Here is a 19,950-nt window from a genome sequence, read left to right on the forward strand (position 1 = left end):
GTATCTGCTGGCTTTACTTATCAGACACTTAATAACCTGGAAAGGCATGTAAATTTTGAACTCATCCTCATGTTCTCCACCCACCATCTGGCCTCTTTCTATTAATCACATCGTAGAGAAATATGTGGGCAGTGTCTCTATCAACCCCTCAACAATATATAACTGTGTGTTTAGCAATTGCATACCTAAAAGATATTAAGATGATATATTTAAGTTTGACTAACATAATTGACAGATGTGTTTCTAAAGCTGTTTCAAAATAATGGCAAACCTCGAATTTTTTTACGTTGTTAGGTTGCTTGCATCTGTCAATGCATCTAATCATCATAAATGTTTGGAATAAACATCAACATTCATATCTTCAATGATGATACATGATCATGCTAGCATGATCGCAGACATCAAGCAAGAACTACACTTCTCCCCTTAGTAGTTAGGATTATGGTTAGTACTTTCAAAGTGGTACAACCATCAGATAATAAAATATTCAATTTATGGTGCTACATAAACCGTATTTATAGGGAAATCAACCATAATAAAAAAAGGTCACATTTCATGCTTGCTTCTGAATGATTCAAAATTCTTTTTCATGATATTTTTACCTCTTTTTCGTGCAGTGAATCTACGCAAAATTCTGCAATAACTTTTCTCAGTTTCCTAATTGCATAATTAGATTGAACATGGAATTCATCCTCTATTTTACTTCCAATAAAAGATCTATATGCCCTCAGCAGGCAGCAAAAAAAATGCAAGAAATGTTGGTAAGAAAACTCTCAGACATAAAATGGTATAATGAAGTAGAGACTTTTTCCAGGTATGTCATGTAAATTTATATGCAATCATGCTTACATCCTGCTTCTGTAATTCAGTTGAATGTCCTATATGGTGTCCTTGTAGATTCATGGAGTATGGCAAAGAGGATTCTCTAGAAGCAAACGATGGACGAAGAAATCTTAGATTTTACTTTGTCATTTGCTTGTCAAACACTTCAACATAAAAAACTTTATGCGGCACCGGCTCATCAATGTTACGTTCTTGAATGCATATGCGACTTTCACCTAGGTACACTAAATCTATCAAGGCAGGAATTTTTTTCGGTATCGTTACAAAGTCGTTTAAAGCTTTAAAAAAGTGGAGTATATTTATATATTTTTTCATTAAGGGTTGTAAGTTATTGGCGGTAAAGAAAGAAATTATAACTAATCAGGTATTATTGAACTGATAACTAGGGTCCCATAAAAATGAGTTACATCATAAAAATGGGTCATCAGAAGTAAAAATAAATTAAAGAGTTGTGAGTGCCTGATTGATGGTGTTCACTTATAGTTTAGAATTTTTTTGTGCTTCTGATTGTTTGCAAACTTCAACTAATGTGTTCACATTGATGTAGCAGTTCTGATATTTCTTCCTTAGGAGCCATTTTCATGTAACCATTCTTCTTTTTAAAACAAGATGTTCAAACACGCATACATAAATAACATGATATTAACGTCACAAGAGAGTGAACATTGTAACATTTTATTGGCATAATTCTATTGTCATGGTTTTGTATTTCTATGTGGTCTTTCTTGTGGTGGGAAACTTCTTATCTAAGCTCTGTAGTTACAATCTTCATGACAAGAGCTATATATTCAGGAATGTAAGTGTTTTTTGCCGGTTGGAACGAAGTCATGCAATTAACTTCATGGATAGAATCAAAATTCTAAACCATCTGATCATGAGCCGACACCAACTAGCTAGTTAGGGATTAAGATATAGTTGAGTTGAATTGAGTTGATGATAGCTATACTAGTGAAGAAAGTCTTCATAAAATTTTATATTACAGTCTCATCCATTCAGCAATACAATTGTATATTACAGTCTCCTCCATTCAGCAGTCTCTGATGATAAACTATGCTCTTGCTCTCTCAAAAACCTAAATAACAGATAAAAGCTCTATAATTGTTAAATTCCATTCTAAGAATTCTTATCAAATATCAATATATTCAAAGATAAAAAAGCTTGATCGAGACTAGTGATGGACATGACTTATAAATTTTATGGATATATGTCAACAGAAATAGCCTCTTATAGTTGAATTATCTTTAAAATAACTCTATAACATCTTGCAAGGAACATAGTAGTCAGTGTATATAGAAAATTAACTTAAATGATCACGTCAAGATTCACGAGATGGAAAGCATTTTTTTCAATAATATCTGCAAAGAAATGGAAGACTAGAACATATGGTTCTCTTGAATTACTTGTCAAGCACTTCAAAATAAGAAATTTCGTGTGAGGTTTGATCAATATCATGACATTATCAGATAGAACATCTGGGTGGATTAAATAATTCATTGCGAATCAGTGGATTAGTTTCGTTATTTTTTTTACCGACTACCACATATACAAACAAGATTATAGTTGTTGGGATTGAGATATAACCAAGATTGACCTGAGAAAATTTTTCATGAGTTACTGAACCATTTTCAGAGTGCATCAATAAATTATAAGAGTGGTTATATGACATGCTGATAGCTTTTTCAAAGCTATTCAAAATTAATCATGACCGCAAACAATGACCGACTTCGAAGTGTTCATTCACATCAAAGTTGTTTGTTGGAAAGATATACACGCTACCATTTGTCGCAGACATCTCAACACCATTGCTGCAATTTGTCTACTAATCTTTCTTTATATCAAGATTGAAACATTCAGCAGACGCATGCAGCATTATTAAACTGAAAAGGCACGAAATATCCATCCACTTAATTAAATGCTGAGCTATAGCATGACCTCAAATCTTCAAGTGCAATGTTAGCATGACCTCAAATCTTCAAATGCAATGTGATTCGGATATTCAACAAGAATAAATTATTTTTCCTTTTTGAAATACTTCTTGTAAGGAGTTGAATTATTGATGAAGACAGAGGTTTATACATTTGTATCTGAATCTTCTTTTTGAAGCTCTCCCTCCCTCCCTCCTTCTCTCTCTCTCTCTCTCTCTCTCTCTCTCTCTCTCTCTCTCTCTCTCATACACACACACACACACACACGCTTGCTAATGTATTCAATCAGAAATTTTGATAATTCTGGTAGCTTAAGAATGATATCTTCTACTCAAGATGTGCTCCAAACTTCTGAGTATAAATTTTGATAACTTTCTTGAAATTGTTTATCTTGAGCCATAATACGACAGTAAGCATGACTAGTTTTTCTAACTATTTGATCGATCATGGTCCTCCAGATAATCATGTACACGGTTGGCATAGTGTCACCTAAAACAATTTGCAAGGAAGAAGTTTCATACACCACCCAATAGTCCTCTTGCCATGACAAAACTACTTGTAAGGAGAGTGAGTGACAGGTAGTTCAGAGAGAGGGGCATAACGTGGAGAATGTTCTAAGCTCATTTCCCCACTTCACTATTTTTTAGGTCAAAATGGCTGGCCAAAACGTCAGTAAAGTGATCAGTAAGACTAGGTGGGAACGTTGCTTTCAGGCATCCCTGTCAGTAGATTTACTTATCAAACACTACAATAATTTTATATTGATCTCATATCTGGATAACGTCCATCACACTGAGTGGTTGCTTACCCCTCGTAGTTTAATTATTCATGAGACATCAAGTAGCCACACGAAAGATTAAAGCTGTTTGTTAAAGTTATAAGCATTGTTCTGAATTCAGATGCATGTACGTACATCCATTAGATCTTCATTGCTGAGGAACGCATTAAATGAACCTTTTAAGCTGCTAGTTTCAAGTATTTTTAGTCCTTCAGCAAAATCTAATTCTTCTGGGCGTCGCATTTATTTGAGCCATGTAGAATTCAGAATATAACCTTTATTTTTTGATAGGATCACTTTGTTTTGGTTTTAGTATTAATGTGTAATTCACCATGCATTCAGCCTTCTCAAATATAATATCAGCTTTGTTCTCTCTCTCTCTCTCTCTCTCTCTCTCTCTCTCTCTCTCTCTCTCTCTCTCTCTCTCTCGTTGTGAAACTGGAAGATCTATCAGCTTTCCCTTAAAAGAAACAAATGAAGGACTTCTGGCAATATATGGAATTAGACAGTCCTAGTAATTCTTTCCTCAATTCGTCAATCCATCTTTTTCTTGAGTAAGAATGGATCAGGAAGTGAGACACTTCATCCTAGGTTTATTGATTGAAATCTATTCGTCAATACATCAACATAGCGTTGGATTCATGTGAGTTCAATGGATTGTAAGAGCGGACTTTGGAAGAAAATATTATTAAGAAACAACTTGCTTCTCGTTGCTTTGTATATTTCCGTTCATACCAGTCTCTCTCTCTCTCTCTCTCTCTCTCTCTCTCTCTCTCTCTCTCTCTCTCTCTCTCGGGGTATGCCTCAGACTTTAAATCTCATTAAATGGTAAGCACTAAGATAAGATGCTTGTGAACTACTGCTTTGATTCTGACATGGAAACAAATCAGTAGCATACATGCGAGAGGCCGAAGGCCACGAAAAAAGCCTAGCTAATTACTATAGTAGGCTCGGACTTTTATTTGGGCTGGATTAGACAAAACTTCCAAGGACTCTTCAGGTTTAGGCCTCGTGCAACCAGTGTTTTGGGGATGATGGTGGAGCTGATCTGTGGAATTTAGCATTATAATTCATAGAGATGACAGAAAGAGGTTCTAGAATTGCAAGAGAAGAAGATAAGAAATGCATGCTATCTGTGCTAAAGTCTTATTTATCTAATTTATAAGTTTTGAAAATGAAATAATGTTTGGTGATCGAACCCATTCTTATTGAACGCATAGCCAAAACCCATGTCCACATATTACGGAAGATTAAGTTATTTATAATCCCTTGTTTATATCATAAATTTCTTCTAGATCCATCACCTTAAATAGCAGTATTTTTCTTGAAAAATTATAACTAAATAGCAGCACTGTTGGGTGTTTGAATGGATTTGTTTTGGAAATGTGCCTGGGAGGAGATAAAGATGATCATTAAGTTATTATATAGACAGATAGATAGATTATAGTCTCACGGTAGACTCGTCTACTGAAAAATACAAAATGGTGGATCTAAAAACAAGTTAAGATAAGTGTAGGGAGGGATTTATTAGTTATTTTGCATTTTTATGCATATAGAGATGGTGTGCTTGCATTAAATCAAGGAACATAAAGTAACTTTGATTCATATAGGAATGCTTATTTAATTTTAATTTTGTGTTTAAATCCAAGTACTTCAAGCTATTTGCTGTCTCTATCAGTAAATGGTGATGCAACTTCAAGATGGCAGATCTAAAAATAACTTATTACATGTAGGGACTTACATATACCTGGTGATGGTGTTGCTATTTAAAGGAGGCAAACTGAAAATAAAATTATGTATAGGGACTTATACATATTTTATCTATGTTATTTTCATACAATACATGTGAAAAATAAAATTAACCAAAGGTCCTTCACTAGTATCTTTTAATATTTCCAATCCCCATGGCTCCCACATTTCGCTCTTTTTTTTAGCAAAAGGAGTGGAATACCACTAAACATGTCATTCACAAAACAACAAACAAAGAAAATTGTACAAAACCGGAAGATAAGATAATTAATAATCGAATCATTTTTATTTGATATCTACTTATGAAACAATGAGATGCCAACTTGATTTGGCTCCTTGCATATTCTAGGTGTCTTTTTACTGCACTCTCCTACATCACAAGTCTGTCTAGTTGCAGCAAAACCATGACTGCTATTTATCCAAGTAGTTTCTTGCTAGCATATATAGTTGTTTTCTTGTTATTGGCTAGGGCTTCCAATCAGACCCCAATTTCGGTGCAAAGCAGTATATGTTCAGCGCAAGTTGTTCCACATCCAGGAATTCTTAGACTAATGATATGATACACTAATGGCCTCCTTTCTTATTTCTGAATTATAATGCAATCTGCTGCTTTCTCTCTCTTTTAACTCCCCTCCTCATAATAAAGGGGTAGGCAACAACTTCTCAATTGAATCTCAACTAAATCTTCTATTGAGTTGGGCTTTATTATCCTGGATTGATCTATCTACAGCTTACTACTACTCATCCAGGTTTACTCGAGCACAGATCTCCTACGGTGTATGAGGCACCATAGAGTGCTATGCAACCATATGAATAGCTGCCATCAAAAGATGGATGGCCATCAAATAAGGTAGTTCATGAGCGCATTCTATATCATACACGATGTGTGTTGTTTGATGGCCATCCATCTATCCAGAGATGTCAGGACCAGCAAATCCAGAACTCCAGCACATACTCCTCTGATGTATGACCAAGAGATCAGCTCATAGGACACAAACTATCAATTTTCCAGCAGTGGAAACTGAAGAATAGTCAAGTGTAATGACAAGGGACATATCCAAGGGAGATCTATTCAGATCCAGGGCCAGGACCACCATATATGTTTATTATAGATGCCACCTTCCTTAGTGGGAGCCACATTGATTCTTTGCCTCTTTCTCCCACTAGTTACACACACACATTTTTCCACCATGCAACTATCATTTCTCCACTAAATAACCATACATAAAGATAGGTCTCATCACATTCAGATCAATAATTAATTCAGTCCATGTACATAAACATGCATGCATGTACATCACAACAGCACATATGATGTACATTAGTAGGTTTGATAGAGGTCCGGTGTGCCACGCTAGCTCGATTTGATTCATCGTGTATCGTCCGAAGTAATGACCAAAGATGATGTGATAACCCACCAAGCTAGATCAGAATTTGCTTGGCTTAATCTGCAAGAGCACATTACTTTCAAAGGTCCCTGTTTGGAGGATGAAAGCAGGCGTCACCCAATTGACTAGAGTTGACTCGGCCCATCACTTTAGCCAAGCTTAAAAATGGAGCAAGGACTGTGCTAGAGAGTGTGGTACGTGGTTCCTTTCTCTCCACTCAGATAAATGCAATGCTATAAGCTGCTCTGTTTCAAGCACTCTCAGCACATAACTTGGGGTCCACAGGCCATATTGATATGATTGAGCCAAGATACCTAACATGATTCAAGGATTTCCATGAGAAGATAACCCAAGCCTAATTTGTGCACCATGTTCTCTCTTCTTTTCATCCGAGCCGACCCGACCCGTTCGAGTCGCATCCGACTCAGTGTCTGGAACTCAGTGGTAGAGGGTAATTTCTCCATGCAAGAGCATTTAAAGAGAGGAAGGAACATATTAGTAAGACCAGTCCCTGGTCAAAGATGGTCTCATTTTTCTTTTTACTCAAAAGTTTTTATATGCTATCCATGGTCCCTTAGGCATAGCCTGTCACCCTGCCATGCCATTTCCCCCTAATGATATCTAAAGTAAGATTGACTAGAGAGAAATTAGTATCTTTCTCTCCTCCATTAGATAATGAATTATTGGTTCTAAGCCATCTCTGGCGATGAATCAACAATGCGAAGTGCTTTCTTGCGTATTCTTGATGAGCCAACGTTTATATATAGATGTAGGAGGACTTGTTTAATAAGTAATAAGTTATTTCGACATCTCTTCATCTACAAAGAATTCTCAACACGGTAATGTAGAGACAAAGGGCTGATCTTTAAATAGAAAAAAGAATGGATCCATCGGGTCCCAAATGAAAGATTCGAACAAGTAAGTAATTTTTTAAACATTTCTTTTATGGGACACAATTCGATGTAAAAGAAAAAAATATTCAAGAAACTTATTTTTTTCAAAACAATAGATTCAAAATAAAGTTAAATAAGATTGTCTAGATCCGATGGGATCAAATCTCATGAATTTATTTCAATATTGGATCAATATATATATTTATTTAGTATTATATGGTATGATATATGATTTTTTATGAACACAAATAAAAAAACTATTATGCATGCATATACACGATTTGCATATAAATACATGGGTTGAGGGGAACAAGATTACTTGCTCAATAACAGCCGGCTAATATGTTGTTCAATTTAAGAAGTTTACCACATTATCTAAGTGGTCTATACATGCATCCCACATCGCATTTGACAATGTTGAATTTTGAACTTTCTAGATTTAATTATCCACATAACCTAAGAATAATATATATATATATATATATATATATATATATATATATATATATATATATATATATATATATATATATATATATATATATATATATATATATATATATATATATATAGGTTGGTGATCTTAATTTATGAACCGATCAGTGGAGCTAGATTTCCCTTGTTGTAAACCGGAATCATTTATTCTTGCTCTTTAAGCTACCTCACCATATGGATCGCCTTACTTATTTAATATTTTCTCTAACAACTTAGTTTAATCTTTTTATTGAAGTATAGGAACAGAATGAATTTAGTATTCATCAAGCACACCTTCTATTTGTCTTTTTCCTCCCACAAAACATATTTCTTTGTTTTCTAATAAATAAATTTGTTGAACTTTCAAAAGCCCGACCTCTAAAGGAACGATAGGAGTTCATTGAAATATAAAAAATTGATTAAATTACTACTTTTTAAATTTATTGTTTCTTGATATACAGAGAGTTTTGGTAAAGCTACTAATGCTATTTGCTTAGAAAAAAAAACTCATCATTTCCTATTGATGTTTTTTAAAAAAAGGAAAAGAAAACTTGCCACTTTTGATGGCTTAATTGGACAGAGATATTCCCATGGGCAGCATTAGATTTCGAGGATCCAACCAATAGCACAATTAAAACACTTCATCATTATCTAATAAGTTGTCAAGGTTTAATAATGGCTATTATAGTGTTAGTGACTGTTATAATGATTTTAGACCCCTTAGTTATTATGGTATTATAACAACAGAGAAGAAAGATAAACAGCCGCCATCTAGTCTAGTGTTTAATGATTTGAGCAACGGCCGTTACTTGTATTTATATTTTTAATACTAATAATTAGGGTGTTATGTTTAAAGAAAAAATCAAGATGTTCAGGTCAAAATTTAAATTTTTTATTTTTTTTGGTACTGCTCACCCTGCTCTAGTTTAGATACAGTGCAGGAGGAGACACTCCTGATAAGTTCAAAAAACCTCTCCGAAATGCTAAGCCACGTAGAAAGCAAAGCAGTCTGTGACACGGTTTGTCTTTCGGTAGATATGCACTTGCGCTCCATTCTGCTATTTTTTAAAAAAAAACATTATACTATTTTTTTTATTTTTATCAAATTATATTCCTTCTGACGGCTACCAATTCAAAGTTTTTTAAATCTAATTCATATTTTTCTAAGGCATGTAAGCAGGAAAGCTAAGGGATTTCCATTAATTGGACAAAAGTATTAGTCTTATAATAACCATAATAAACTGCTAATTCTGACGTTAGGCCGAGCGAAGCGACACTCTCTCCAAGCTGATTGGAGGAGAGGAACCGAATAAAATAAGGGGGGAAAAAAACTAGGGGGAATTAATGGCCGGTCCAGTGTTGGACCGGACTATAATTTTTAGTCCCTGTTTACTCTATTTGTAACAGCCGGTCCATCCCGTTTGTGCCGTTATGTTTGAGACGAAAATAACCCTGAGATATATCCCGAAACAGCCGGTCCATCTCGTTTCTCTCTTTCTGTTTGAGACGATATTAGCCCTGAAGTCCCCAACGGATTCGGCTTCATCTCTTCCCCTTTTCCCCCATTTTGCAATCCTATCTCCTCCCCACGAAAATTTCCATCTTCCTCACCGATTCCGGTTGATCTGGTGTCCCCCGTTTGAAACCCTAAGACCGTAAACAAGCTACCCACCGGGAAATCACTCTTGCTCCAGACCGAGAGTTCCTCTGTCGACTCTATTTTCCGGCCGGTCTCCGACTGAGAGCTCTGAGACGACGGCATTTTGTCGACTCCCACACCTGAAGCTTTCCTTGACGCTCGCGTCTTCGCCCTGATCGTTGGTCGACGGCGCTTCGTTCGACCTCGCTTCCCAAACCCTCTCCGAGGCATATTGCCGGTTCTTCGACGATTTGTAATCCCTGGATCATAATTTCTCGATTAGGTTTTCGTAGCAACAAACTGTAATATAGTATTGTTGGGCATTTATTTTCATAATGTGCGAATGCTTAGGATTTAATTTCTTTCGTCCTCTGTTCGTTGTTATAGTTTATTAAAATCATTCATTATCCCGTCTATGTTTTACTCAATTATATGTTTCTATTTTTGAGTTGATTTTATTCACAATTTGTGTTTGAATATATTTGTGTTGCAGACAATTTTCATGGCTCCAATTAAGACTAAACGCAGAGCACATGCTGTTGGCCCTAAAAATATGGTCAATGGTAGGTGCTATTTCAGCCATTTTGTTAATTTTATGGTCACCCTAGTTCCGTTATTGTCGCATGAGCAAAAGGTTAGGATCACCGGCACACCTTTTGGCCATTTGCTAGGTCTGCCATATATTAAACAGAGTAGGCCTGTCCTGGACACTCTGCTCTCCTTCTGGGATGACGAGGAGGAGGGTTTTTGGTTTGGTAAGGTTTTAGTTCCTTTTGTAGGGAGCGATTTTGCACTAATTCTTGGTCTAAGTGCGACGGGCGATGAGGTAGAATTGCATAGTAAGGGGAGGGTCACGTCTGACCTCATCATCCGTTTTTTTGAGGGGGACCATAAAAAAGCCAATAGAAATGCAGTAAAGAGTAGATTACAATTTCTTGTTGGAAAGAGCGGACAACAAGATGTAGAGGATTTCACAAAGTTATGGGTTCTATATGTCTTTGTGACTATCCTCTTTCCAACTATACACTATTACGTTCCTAAGGCATTATGTTCATATCTTGATGATTTAGACCGCTTAGGTTCATATAGTTGGGGTCTTGCTGTTTTTGCTTTTCTTCGCCAACAAATACCTAGTGTAGCCGATAGTGTGCGGTCAAGGAATATCACTGGGAAAGGATCGGCTAAATATATGGACGGCTGCACGGTCGCTTTGGTGGTAAGCATCTTAATATCTATTTTTAATTTCATTGTTAAGATATGTATTTACTTTTAATTTTATGTTTACATTGATTTTTTGCAGGCATGGGCTGTTGAGCATGCGAACAGCCTTGTTGGAAGCCAACGACCCACCTTCATGTATCCACGTCTCCTGCGTTGGAGCAATGTCTCATTTCCTCGCAAGGTGGACGTGATTTCTGAAATCATGAAGAACTTAAAACGATATCAGGTTTGACTTATTATTTGTTACATCGAAAATAATTTGAGTTGATGCCAAACTTAAGTTTTCGCTTGCAACAGGTGATCGAGAAGCTAGAGCCTAGAGAGGAGGAGTTGCACATTCTCTCGCGAGGAAGGCCACGAGACGTTGCTTCCATAGAGATGCGAAGAGATGATGCATTGGTAAAGGGTTTACAAAACATTTTCAATGTTTGTACAGAAATCTTACAATCATTCTAGACTTTCGCACGTATCTTTCAATTGGCGGCACACACTTATGTACATTTGGCACACACCTCTCTTGTAGATAGACATCATTATTTCTTGGCAGCACACAGTTATTTTATCTGTCAACATAGTAAATAGAACTGTGCACACAGTTAAACGTTATTAGGAAATTGTTGTAGAAGTGGTTGGGATGAGGTAGTAAAAGGGCATAAACACTCAATCCAGATTGGCACATCCCAAAATGAAGCAGTGAACTCCTATTTTTGATGAGTAGAAGGTTTGGCAAAGTTTAATCACCGTTATTCTACCCCGGAACACAGTTATTTCAACTGTGCACACAGTTTATGATACTATACACACAGTTTATTTGTTTCGGAACACAGTTATTTTGTCTGTCAACATAGTAAATAGAACTGTGCACACAGTTAAACGTTATTAGGAAATTGTTGTAGAAGTGGTTGGGATGAGGTAGTAAAAGGGCATAAACACTCAATCCAGATTGGCACATCCCAAAATGAAGCAGTGAACTCCTATTTTTGATGAGTAGAAGGTTTGGCAAAGTTTAATCACCGTTATTCTACCCCGGAACACAGTTATTTCAACTGTGCACACAGTTTATGATACTATACACACAGTTTATTTGTTTCGGAACTCAGTTATTTTGTCTGTCAACATAGTAAATAGAACTGTGCACACAGTTAAACGTTATTAGGGAATTGCTGTAGAAGTGGTTGGGATGAGGTAGTAAAAGGGCATAAACACTCAATCCAGATTGGCACATCCCAAAATGAAACAGTGAACTCCTATTTTTGATAAGTACAAGGTTTAGTAATATTTGAACACCGTTATTCTATCCCGGAACATAGTTATTTCAACTATGCACACAGTTTATTTGTTGGAAAGCACAGTTAAATTAACTGCGAACACAGTTAATAAAACTGCGCACACAGTTAAGTATTATTCTGAAATTGTTGAAAGTGGTTTGAGATGGGGTACTAAAATGGAGTAAACACTAAATCTACATTGCTACATCTCTTAATGAAATAGTGAACACTTAATTTTGATGAATAGAAGGTTTGGCAAAGTTTGAAGACTGTTATTCTACCCTGAAACATAGTTGCTTCAATTATGCACACAATAAGTTCTACTCTGCACACAATTTCTTTGTTTCCGAACACAGATAAATTAACTGCGAACATAGTTAATTAAACTGTGCACCCAGTTAAGTGATATTCAGAAAATGTTGCATAAGATGGCATGCTGAATTTTATGAAACTCCGATACACTTTTAAGCATAGAAATAATAGTATCTGAAACTGTAATACACAGTTTAAGCGTTTGTTAAGCATTTCTTTTTCTTTTCTTTTTTCTTCTCTTCTTCCCGATGCCCCTTCTTCTTTCCTCTTGCATCTAGACATCAATATTTATTGGCAGCACACACTAACAACAACTCGGCACACATCTTTCTTCATTTGGAACACTCCTGTAAATTGATGGGAAGTCCTGTAAATTGATGGGAAGTTCTTATTTCTATATGGCACACAATATATCATATCTGTAACCATTATTCTTTCGCAATAGCAATAACTTTAAACCATTAGGCACCTATTTACTTGCATTCGGTATGCACTTTTCACTTGCCGGCATACACTTAGCTCCATTTGGCACACACCTATCTTTTCTACGCACATCATTAATTCTTGCTAGCACATGCTTACAAACAACTTGCGCACATATAATTTCAACAGTCTTTAAGGAAATACATACAGTTAGTTTGATAACTCTTTTGTTTTAGTTACCTTCATCTAGCCATAGGGAACCTCATCCAATGGAAAGCATAGAGAAACGCATGACATTGGTTGAGAGCTGTTTAAGAAGACATGGCTTTAGTTTACAAGACCCTGAAACTGTTGGGGATGATGAAGGGGGGGACGATCGCCGGTTGGTCCTGATAGATAAGAGGTTGTCCATAGTCGAAAAGGTCCTCCAAGATAAGGGCCTCTTGTCGGATGACCAACGAACTGAGCATGCGACTGGTTCTACAATGGTAATCAAAGTTTGACGAATTATTAACTCAATCTTCTTGTTGAACTTGTATTTTTGTATGACTTTAATACCACACATTCTCAGGTGAGGGAAGATCATACTGCAGTTGGTGAAGCTCTGGATCAAGCTGCAGCGGAATTAGAGGTTTTGCAACATAGTGAAGAAATGGTGGAGGTTTGTAATTATTTTCTTGACATCATTATTTGATTATAGATTTGTAGTGTATATTGTAGAAGTGTAAAATGCATATTCCTATCAGGTTATTTGGCCCACTGATGTCCAACAAGGTGAAAAGTTCCTTCGAGAAGCAACACCTTTTGATGATGCTATGGATCAATGCGATGCGGAAGAAGAGGATATGCACCATAGTGCAGATGACTTGGAGGTAGAGTAACTTTTGCATCGTAAGGCAAATTATAATTTGACAATTAAATAATTATTGTAATTTACTGAAATTGCATAATACTAGCAGGTTATTTGGGAGCATGATACTCCTTGCGAGAAGAAATGTGGATCGACCACCAAATATGTCTCCTCCTTATGCAGGCGCGTGAAGTTTGGAGCACGCGAGAGAAAGGCAACGGAGAAAGCAAAAGCCATATCCCAATTTTCGAAGACTTATAAAAGAGCACACAAAAAACAGAAAGTCAAGAAATTGGATGATTCGCCCGATTACTCAAGTAAGTTTCTGTTGCCTATAAGTACTGCACTTATGGAGCTACACAGGTCTACTCCAATCGTCAAAGAAACTCTCCCTCCTAAAGAGGTATAGCATTATTTTCATTTTCCCTAAAATTCTATATCCATATGTCAGCTGCTGATTCAATATCCCATGTCTTTGCTAACTTATATTGTTGTCTTCACTTTTAATTGTTCTTAGCAATTACTACAATCCTGTGACATAATTGATGTTGAGAGATCGGCGTCGCCTGAAAGGTCAATAAAAGTGGCACCAAAACTAACGTATCACGGGAAGGGGGAAGGTATACTTCCTCTTTACTATGAAGAAGCTATTGATTTCTTTCTACAAGGAAACAACTTCGAGTAAGTTTCTTTTATTAACTGTGCAATTTCACATTTCTCACAAATAAAGTACCTTAAACATGTCAATGAAATACGTAGGCAAACAATATGGGAAGATGCAGATAATTTGAGACCATCATGCACTGGTGATGCCATAGTCCAGCTCCTTCATGATGGGCCACTACGCAGTGATGTACGTAAATTAGAGACGTACCTCAGTTTAATCTATATCACTTGCTTATTTAACATTTTTCCTGAAGTACAGGTCATGAACGTGTATTTTTCTGTGTTGGAGCTATTCCATCGAGAATACGTTGAGCCCGTTGATAATCCAAGTATTTACATGCGTTGCGAGATACAGGTTATTTACATCAACATTTTAAATTAGAGGAACCACGTTTTGAAACATTTTAATTGTGTGCCATTATAAATTTAATAGGCTGCTGTAGTTCCACATCTTTCAAGCGTTCGTGATGTGACAGCTGATGTTACCAGAAAGATTTTAGATTCTTTGCAGCCTAGTATTCGGAAGTGGTTAGGGCAAATTCAACTTTTCGATCTCGAACAGTGTAGATATTTATTTATTCCAATGAATACGGGATGGCATTGGTATCTAATTGCTCTGGACTTGACGAACCAATGTTTTGAATGCTACAACTCGATGTGGAGCTTCCATGTACCAGATGACGTTGTCAAATTTGTGGGTATCAATTGTACAATCTTTTACATCGTTTTTGTTTTTAAATTGAATCACAAGTTAAGCAGATATAATATATTGTGAACATTCTTGCAGGCATCATTTTTGAGACACTGGTTAGAAGATTGCATTGGATACCATATCCCTGATTGTCCCGTTCGAGAAATTAGAGAGTGCGCACAACAGCCACTAGATAGTGTGGACTGCGGGGTGTATGTCCTCATGTATGCCGAGGAACTGATACGTGGCACTACCAGAGCATTACCGGAGGAGTTCAAGGATCCCTCTATGTACAGGACCTGGGTTGCAGGAAAACTTTTGTTAAATACTCGTTGTCTTACAATTGATAGGTTCTGGTCGTGGTATGACGAGAAGAAGAAATAGGCATAGAGAATAGAGCCTTCAGATGTAAATCTTTCTTGTAACAGTTTTAATTTCTGTGTAATTATACTGGTTGACACAGTACCTTCAGATGTAAATCTTTCTTGTAACAGTTTTAATTTCTGTGTAATTATACTGGTTGACACAGTACCTTCAGATGTAAATCTTTCTTGTAACAGTTTTAATTTCTGTGTAATTATACTGGTTGACACAGTTATGACGATTAAATTGAATGATTTTGAGAAAAGTCTAATTTGCCTATATCTCTTTGCTGTCGTGCTATATAAAGGATGCAATGACAATGTGTATTTGTTGATTTTTGTGACTCCCCGCCATCCTTTTTTTTGGTGCCATGGTGTGCCATGCTTCTGATGGCACAATGAATTTTCTGAAACGCTAGAAGCCAGTTGAACACAACCTCCAGGGATAGATAACAACAAGTGTGTTCCAACCAAACGTTGATGTGTGCAAACATTAACAAATTTTGTGCCAAGCTAGGTGCCATGGTTTGGTTTGTCATGCTGCATTTAATTGATTTCGATACTGTTTTTCTTACAGGTATGTTTTTATTTTAGTTGAAAAGCAGGTTTTGAGTAAAGTAATGACCAACTTTGCAAACCTTGAGTGTACGGGACAAATATGCAAGTACAAAGTGAAAATCATGTTTCTGTTGAACATTAACTTCCGAGACAGGATTCAACTACTGTGTTCCAACCAAACGATGCTGCGTGCAAACAGTAATTAATTGTGTTCCAGGAATGTAGAAGTGTGTTCAATTGTTTAAATAGAAGTGTCAGTTGTGTGCTTGGGATTTATGTATGGGTTCCACTCATACTTAAATGCGTTCCAAGCATAGTTTACTGTTTGCGAATCATCTGAATTTCAAGAAGCTTCTGTCTTATATTTGTCCAATATCATCAACAGTAAGAGTGTGCCGGGGCAAATGGCACACTAAAGTATCTGAAATTGTTTCAAAGCAACTCAAATATCTGACATTGTCTAAAACAAGTGTGTTCCAAGCAATTTTTATTGGGTGCAAACCTAAAAAAAATGAGTGCCAGGCTTTTATAAGTCTGCACACCACATACTGAAATGTGTTCCAAGCATAGTTTACTGTTTGCGTAGAATGAACATTTATGTGCCAGGCTTCTAGAAGTGGATTCCAATCATACTTAAATGCGTTCCATTGCAATCCAATGAAGTGTGCACCAGTATGGAATGTGTGCCAGGATTCACATATTGTGTTCGAAGTTCACTTAACATGGTGACAGGAACTTTCAGTGAAGTTTAACAGTGTGCCTTGGTGTACCATATTATGTTAACTCCTTTTATTTGCTATAAATACAGTGTTCCAGTACTAATAAACGGTGTGCTTCGGATTACTGTATGCTGCATAGTACATATGACTGACATGTTGCACAACCAGAGGTGTGCCATGGTGTGCCAGTAAGAGTGTGCCGGGGGAACCAGAGAACAATGCAATTCATTTCATTGACATCAATTGTTTCTGCAAAATTCTACCACAACAAAATAAGAAGCAAATGACTACGACAAAAATAAAAAATTCAGATCTCCATACATTACACCTAATCTCCAAAATATTTAGTCGATGGCCACATTACAAGTTCTTCTGTTGTGCCCAAGCTTTCCGCAGCGTCCACATTTTATATGACGTACTAACTCCCCTTGCGAAGGTCTTCTCTTTTTTTTTGGCCTACCTGGTCGAGTCTTTCTGATTGGGGGTAAAATATGAATCTCATCTGAGGCACTATAGGGCTCCTCGATATCAGGAATTGGACTAATAGCTTCGGCATATGTTGCTCTGTACATTTCAGTTTTGAAACAATTATCAGTGAAGTGGTACAGTGATCTACCAGCCTTCTCAATGCATGCACATGCATGCTTACATGGCATGCGGAATATGTGCCACTCGCCACAAGAGCATTTGTTATTCTGGAGGTCAACTTCGCAAGAGTAGTTTGTATCCTTTACGTCATATATCATTATGTTTGACGTAAATACGGATAATCTCCGACCGTCTTCTGCATTTCTATGCAATACTTGCTCTGCATCTGGGCATAGATTTGTTTGAATATTGTAACCTCGATTACGCCGTTCATGCATCAATGTCATTATTTGAATCCTAATATGGTCAACCAACTGAGGCACGGGAAGATGGCGAGCCTCCAAGATCCAACTATTGAAACACTCTGCCACGTTAGATGTCATAATACCCCATCGTGGACCTGGAAATACTGCATTTGCCCAATGCTTCGGATTTGCATTAAGGAGAAAAGTTCTACTCCCTGGAGCATCTAATGTAAGCTTGCTAATTATTTTGTGGAAAACATTCAGCCTTGGAGTATAAGCAGCAGCATTTAGTAAATCGAGCAGCCTTTTTCTCTCACTTGCACAATAATGGACAAGCACCTGCATTAACAATAATAAAAGGATGAGATCATCAACATCCTAAATTAGTTAGATATATTCTATGCTGAAAATTAAAAATATGACTATACATACCTGATTCTTGAAGTTGTCTTTCACATGACGGAAACAATATGAGTGGTAACTACCAGGAAAGTACTTCGGCACTGATTTAATAATTCCTTGATGTCTATCCGTCATAAATGTGATCTGCTCACTTCGCCACTCAATGCAACTATAAATTGCTTCTTTCAAATTCCGACAAAACCAGTCCCAATTGTCATCCGTCTCCGTATCGACCACACCGTAAGCAATAGGAAACATATCGTCGTTCGCATCTTTGGAAGTCGCACCAAGAACTACTCCTCCATCCTTATGCTTTATAAATGTTCCATCCATAAAAATCAAAGGTCTACAACCTCTTATGAAACCCACTACTGAAGCATGAAATGAAATAAATAGGCGTCTGAATCGACCTTCAATAGTTTCATACTTCGCTATGCTGCCAGGGTTGGTCTCAAGAATGGCATCGCAATACCAGCGTATCCGGTCATAAGATTTTGATCTGTGACCATAAAGGTCCTTCATAGCCACCTCCTTGCCATGCCAAGCTTGATGATACGGCAATTCAACACCATATTCTCGACGAATATCCTTTACGATATCAGTAGGCCTATATAACGGCATATCTTGAAGTTTTTCTTTAACTATGTTTGAAACCCAACGTTTCGAAGCCTTAGGATGCGAACGGACTTGCAACCCTCCGCCACATGTATGCTGACTATTCATTTTTTTAATTGCAAAGCTTTCTTGATTTCCAAGTCGGGAAGCATGGATACGCCATTCACATCCTTCGTATGCACATTCCACGGTCACTCGCAGGCGATCGTTCTTCACAAATACAAAATCTCTACAATTTGCAATGCAAAAGTTGCGAATCGTGTCGCGAAGAGTTTCCACATCATTGAACTCCTGACCAACACCCTCAATAGAAGTTTTCCAAGCATCCAAAGAATTTCTTTGACTAGGTTGCTCTTCGATTGCCGCTCTTGTTTCTTCAACAACTCGACCGAAATTACTTGAGCTACCTTTTGAAAAATTTTTTGATCGGCAACTGCACTCAACATTTTGGGCTGGGCCACTATCCCTACAATTAGTTTAACAAAAATTCAGCATACTAACTATTAAATTAGTGATTAACATGAAAAAACTAATATGTGAAATATGCAATACAACAAAGAGTTAAACTAAGATTACCAAAATAGAAAAAGATGCAATTAACTACTGCATTACCTCATATCAATTACGACATCGGCTGCTTCGATCAAGCATGGAATATGACTAACAACCAACTCGATCACCGGCGCATTTAAGTTGACGTGTATTTGATGCATTTTCCGAACATCATTATCCCCCAGGAGCGAAACAACCATTCTAGACTTGTTTGGAATAAAATATTTAACTTCTACCATTGTATCAGACAGATGTCTCCACCTATCCACTATTTCTTTGTAAATTTGATCGAGATTTGTGTCTTCGGAGATGGAAATAATAATAGCTTCGCCACCATAAGAACAAATAGCCATGAAAACAGGGCTATTTGTTTTTTTGGAATCCATGACAATAGAAAAATGAAAAAAGGGGAAATGATTGAAGTTCCGAATGCTATTACAACGATGAAGCGAAGGGAATGCTGACACAGCAACTATTTCTCGAATATGATATCATCAATGAGAGTCACACGTTTAGGTCTCCAAACAGTATATGAGCAATGGCAGAAAAACATCAAGATAATCCAGCAGCTAAAACAGGGTTTTCATTTGATCAAAGCTGGGAAACAGAGGAGAAAAGAGGGATAGCAACTTTATTTCGAATATGAAATCAGCAATGGAGTCACAATATCCATGAACAATCTGAACTGTAGTTTCTTCCGCTTCAAAGTCTCCCCTTTCCGCTTCATTCTTCCGGATCCAAGAAGCAAAATCGAAGAAGCCGGTCCATCCCATGCGAATGATCAGCAAT

The 19,950-nt window shown here is 36.9% G+C and overlaps 3 protein-coding genes across 4 annotated transcripts; 2 read left to right on the forward strand and 1 right to left on the reverse strand.

The window, feature by feature from the left end:
- The first annotated feature begins 10,091 nt into the window (after positions 1-10,091).
- Positions 10,092-11,400, forward strand: LOC149751493 (protein MAINTENANCE OF MERISTEMS-like). The gene is made up of 3 exons (XM_089926827.1): positions 10,092-10,905; positions 10,990-11,136; positions 11,208-11,400. Exons 1-3 carry the CDS (start codon positions 10,192-10,194, stop codon positions 11,364-11,366), a joined length of 1,020 nt encoding a protein of 339 aa, XP_089782953.1. The 5' UTR covers positions 10,092-10,191; the 3' UTR covers positions 11,367-11,400.
- Positions 11,401-12,194: 794 nt separating this feature from the next.
- LOC149751494 (uncharacterized) lies at positions 12,195-15,651 on the forward strand. Of its 2 annotated transcripts, XM_089926826.1 has the most exons (7): positions 12,195-13,785; positions 13,873-14,166; positions 14,281-14,444; positions 14,523-14,616; positions 14,689-14,784; positions 14,863-15,123; positions 15,217-15,651. In XM_089926826.1, the coding sequence occupies exons 1-7, from the start codon at positions 13,729-13,731 to the stop codon at positions 15,502-15,504; spliced, it is 1,254 nt and encodes a 417-aa protein (XP_089782952.1). In that variant the 5' UTR covers positions 12,195-13,728; the 3' UTR covers positions 15,505-15,651. The 2 variants fall into 2 exon arrangements, with proteins under 2 accessions (XP_089782952.1, XP_089782951.1); XM_089926825.1 differs by having other exon boundaries at positions 14,523-14,784.
- Positions 15,652-16,880: 1,229 nt separating this feature from the next.
- Positions 16,881-19,400, reverse strand: LOC120112935 (uncharacterized). Its single transcript, XM_089926586.1, has 4 exons — positions 19,222-19,400; positions 18,025-19,075; positions 17,758-17,931; positions 16,881-17,018 (listed from the first exon to the last, which is right to left on the reverse strand). The coding sequence occupies exons 1-4, from the start codon at positions 19,398-19,400 to the stop codon at positions 16,881-16,883; spliced, it is 1,542 nt and encodes a 513-aa protein (XP_089782712.1).
- Positions 19,401-19,950: the final 550 nt, after the last annotated feature.

The sequence above is a fragment of the Phoenix dactylifera genome, chromosome 12 (assembly GCF_051530095.1).
Source record: "Phoenix dactylifera cultivar Ajwa chromosome 12, Ajwa_hap1_PhDact_Kaust_v1.1, whole genome shotgun sequence".
Classification (NCBI taxonomy): Eukaryota; Viridiplantae; Streptophyta; class Magnoliopsida; order Arecales; family Arecaceae; genus Phoenix; species Phoenix dactylifera.

Bases quoted from the DNA above. Each gene is read 5' to 3' on its own strand.
- LOC149751494 (XM_089926825.1), top strand. From the start codon at position 13,729: ATGGATCAATGCGATGCGGAAGAAGAGGATATGCACCATAGTGCAGAT. The intron at 14,167-14,280 runs GTATAGCATTAT...AATTGTTCTTAG, and splicing joins AAACTCTCCCTCCTAAAGAG to CAATTACTACAATCCTGTGA. The intron at 14,785-14,862 runs GTTATTTACATC...TAAATTTAATAG, and splicing joins ACATGCGTTGCGAGATACAG to GCTGCTGTAGTTCCACATCT.
- LOC149751493 (XM_089926827.1), top strand. From the start codon at position 10,192: ATGGCTCCAATTAAGACTAAACGCAGAGCACATGCTGTTGGCCCTAAA. The intron at 10,906-10,989 runs GTAAGCATCTTA...GATTTTTTGCAG, and splicing joins GCTGCACGGTCGCTTTGGTG to GCATGGGCTGTTGAGCATGC. The intron at 11,137-11,207 runs GTTTGACTTATT...CGCTTGCAACAG, and splicing joins AGAACTTAAAACGATATCAG to GTGATCGAGAAGCTAGAGCC.
- LOC120112935 (XM_089926586.1), bottom strand. From the start codon at position 19,400: ATGGTAGAAGTTAAATATTTTATTCCAAACAAGTCTAGAATGGTTGTT. The intron at 17,932-18,024 runs GTATGTATAGTC...TTGTTAATGCAG, and splicing joins AAGACAACTTCAAGAATCAG to GTGCTTGTCCATTATTGTGC. The intron at 17,019-17,757 runs GTATTTCCAGGT...TTGTTGTGGTAG, and splicing joins CGAAGCATTGGGCAAATGCA to AATTTTGCAGAAACAATTGA.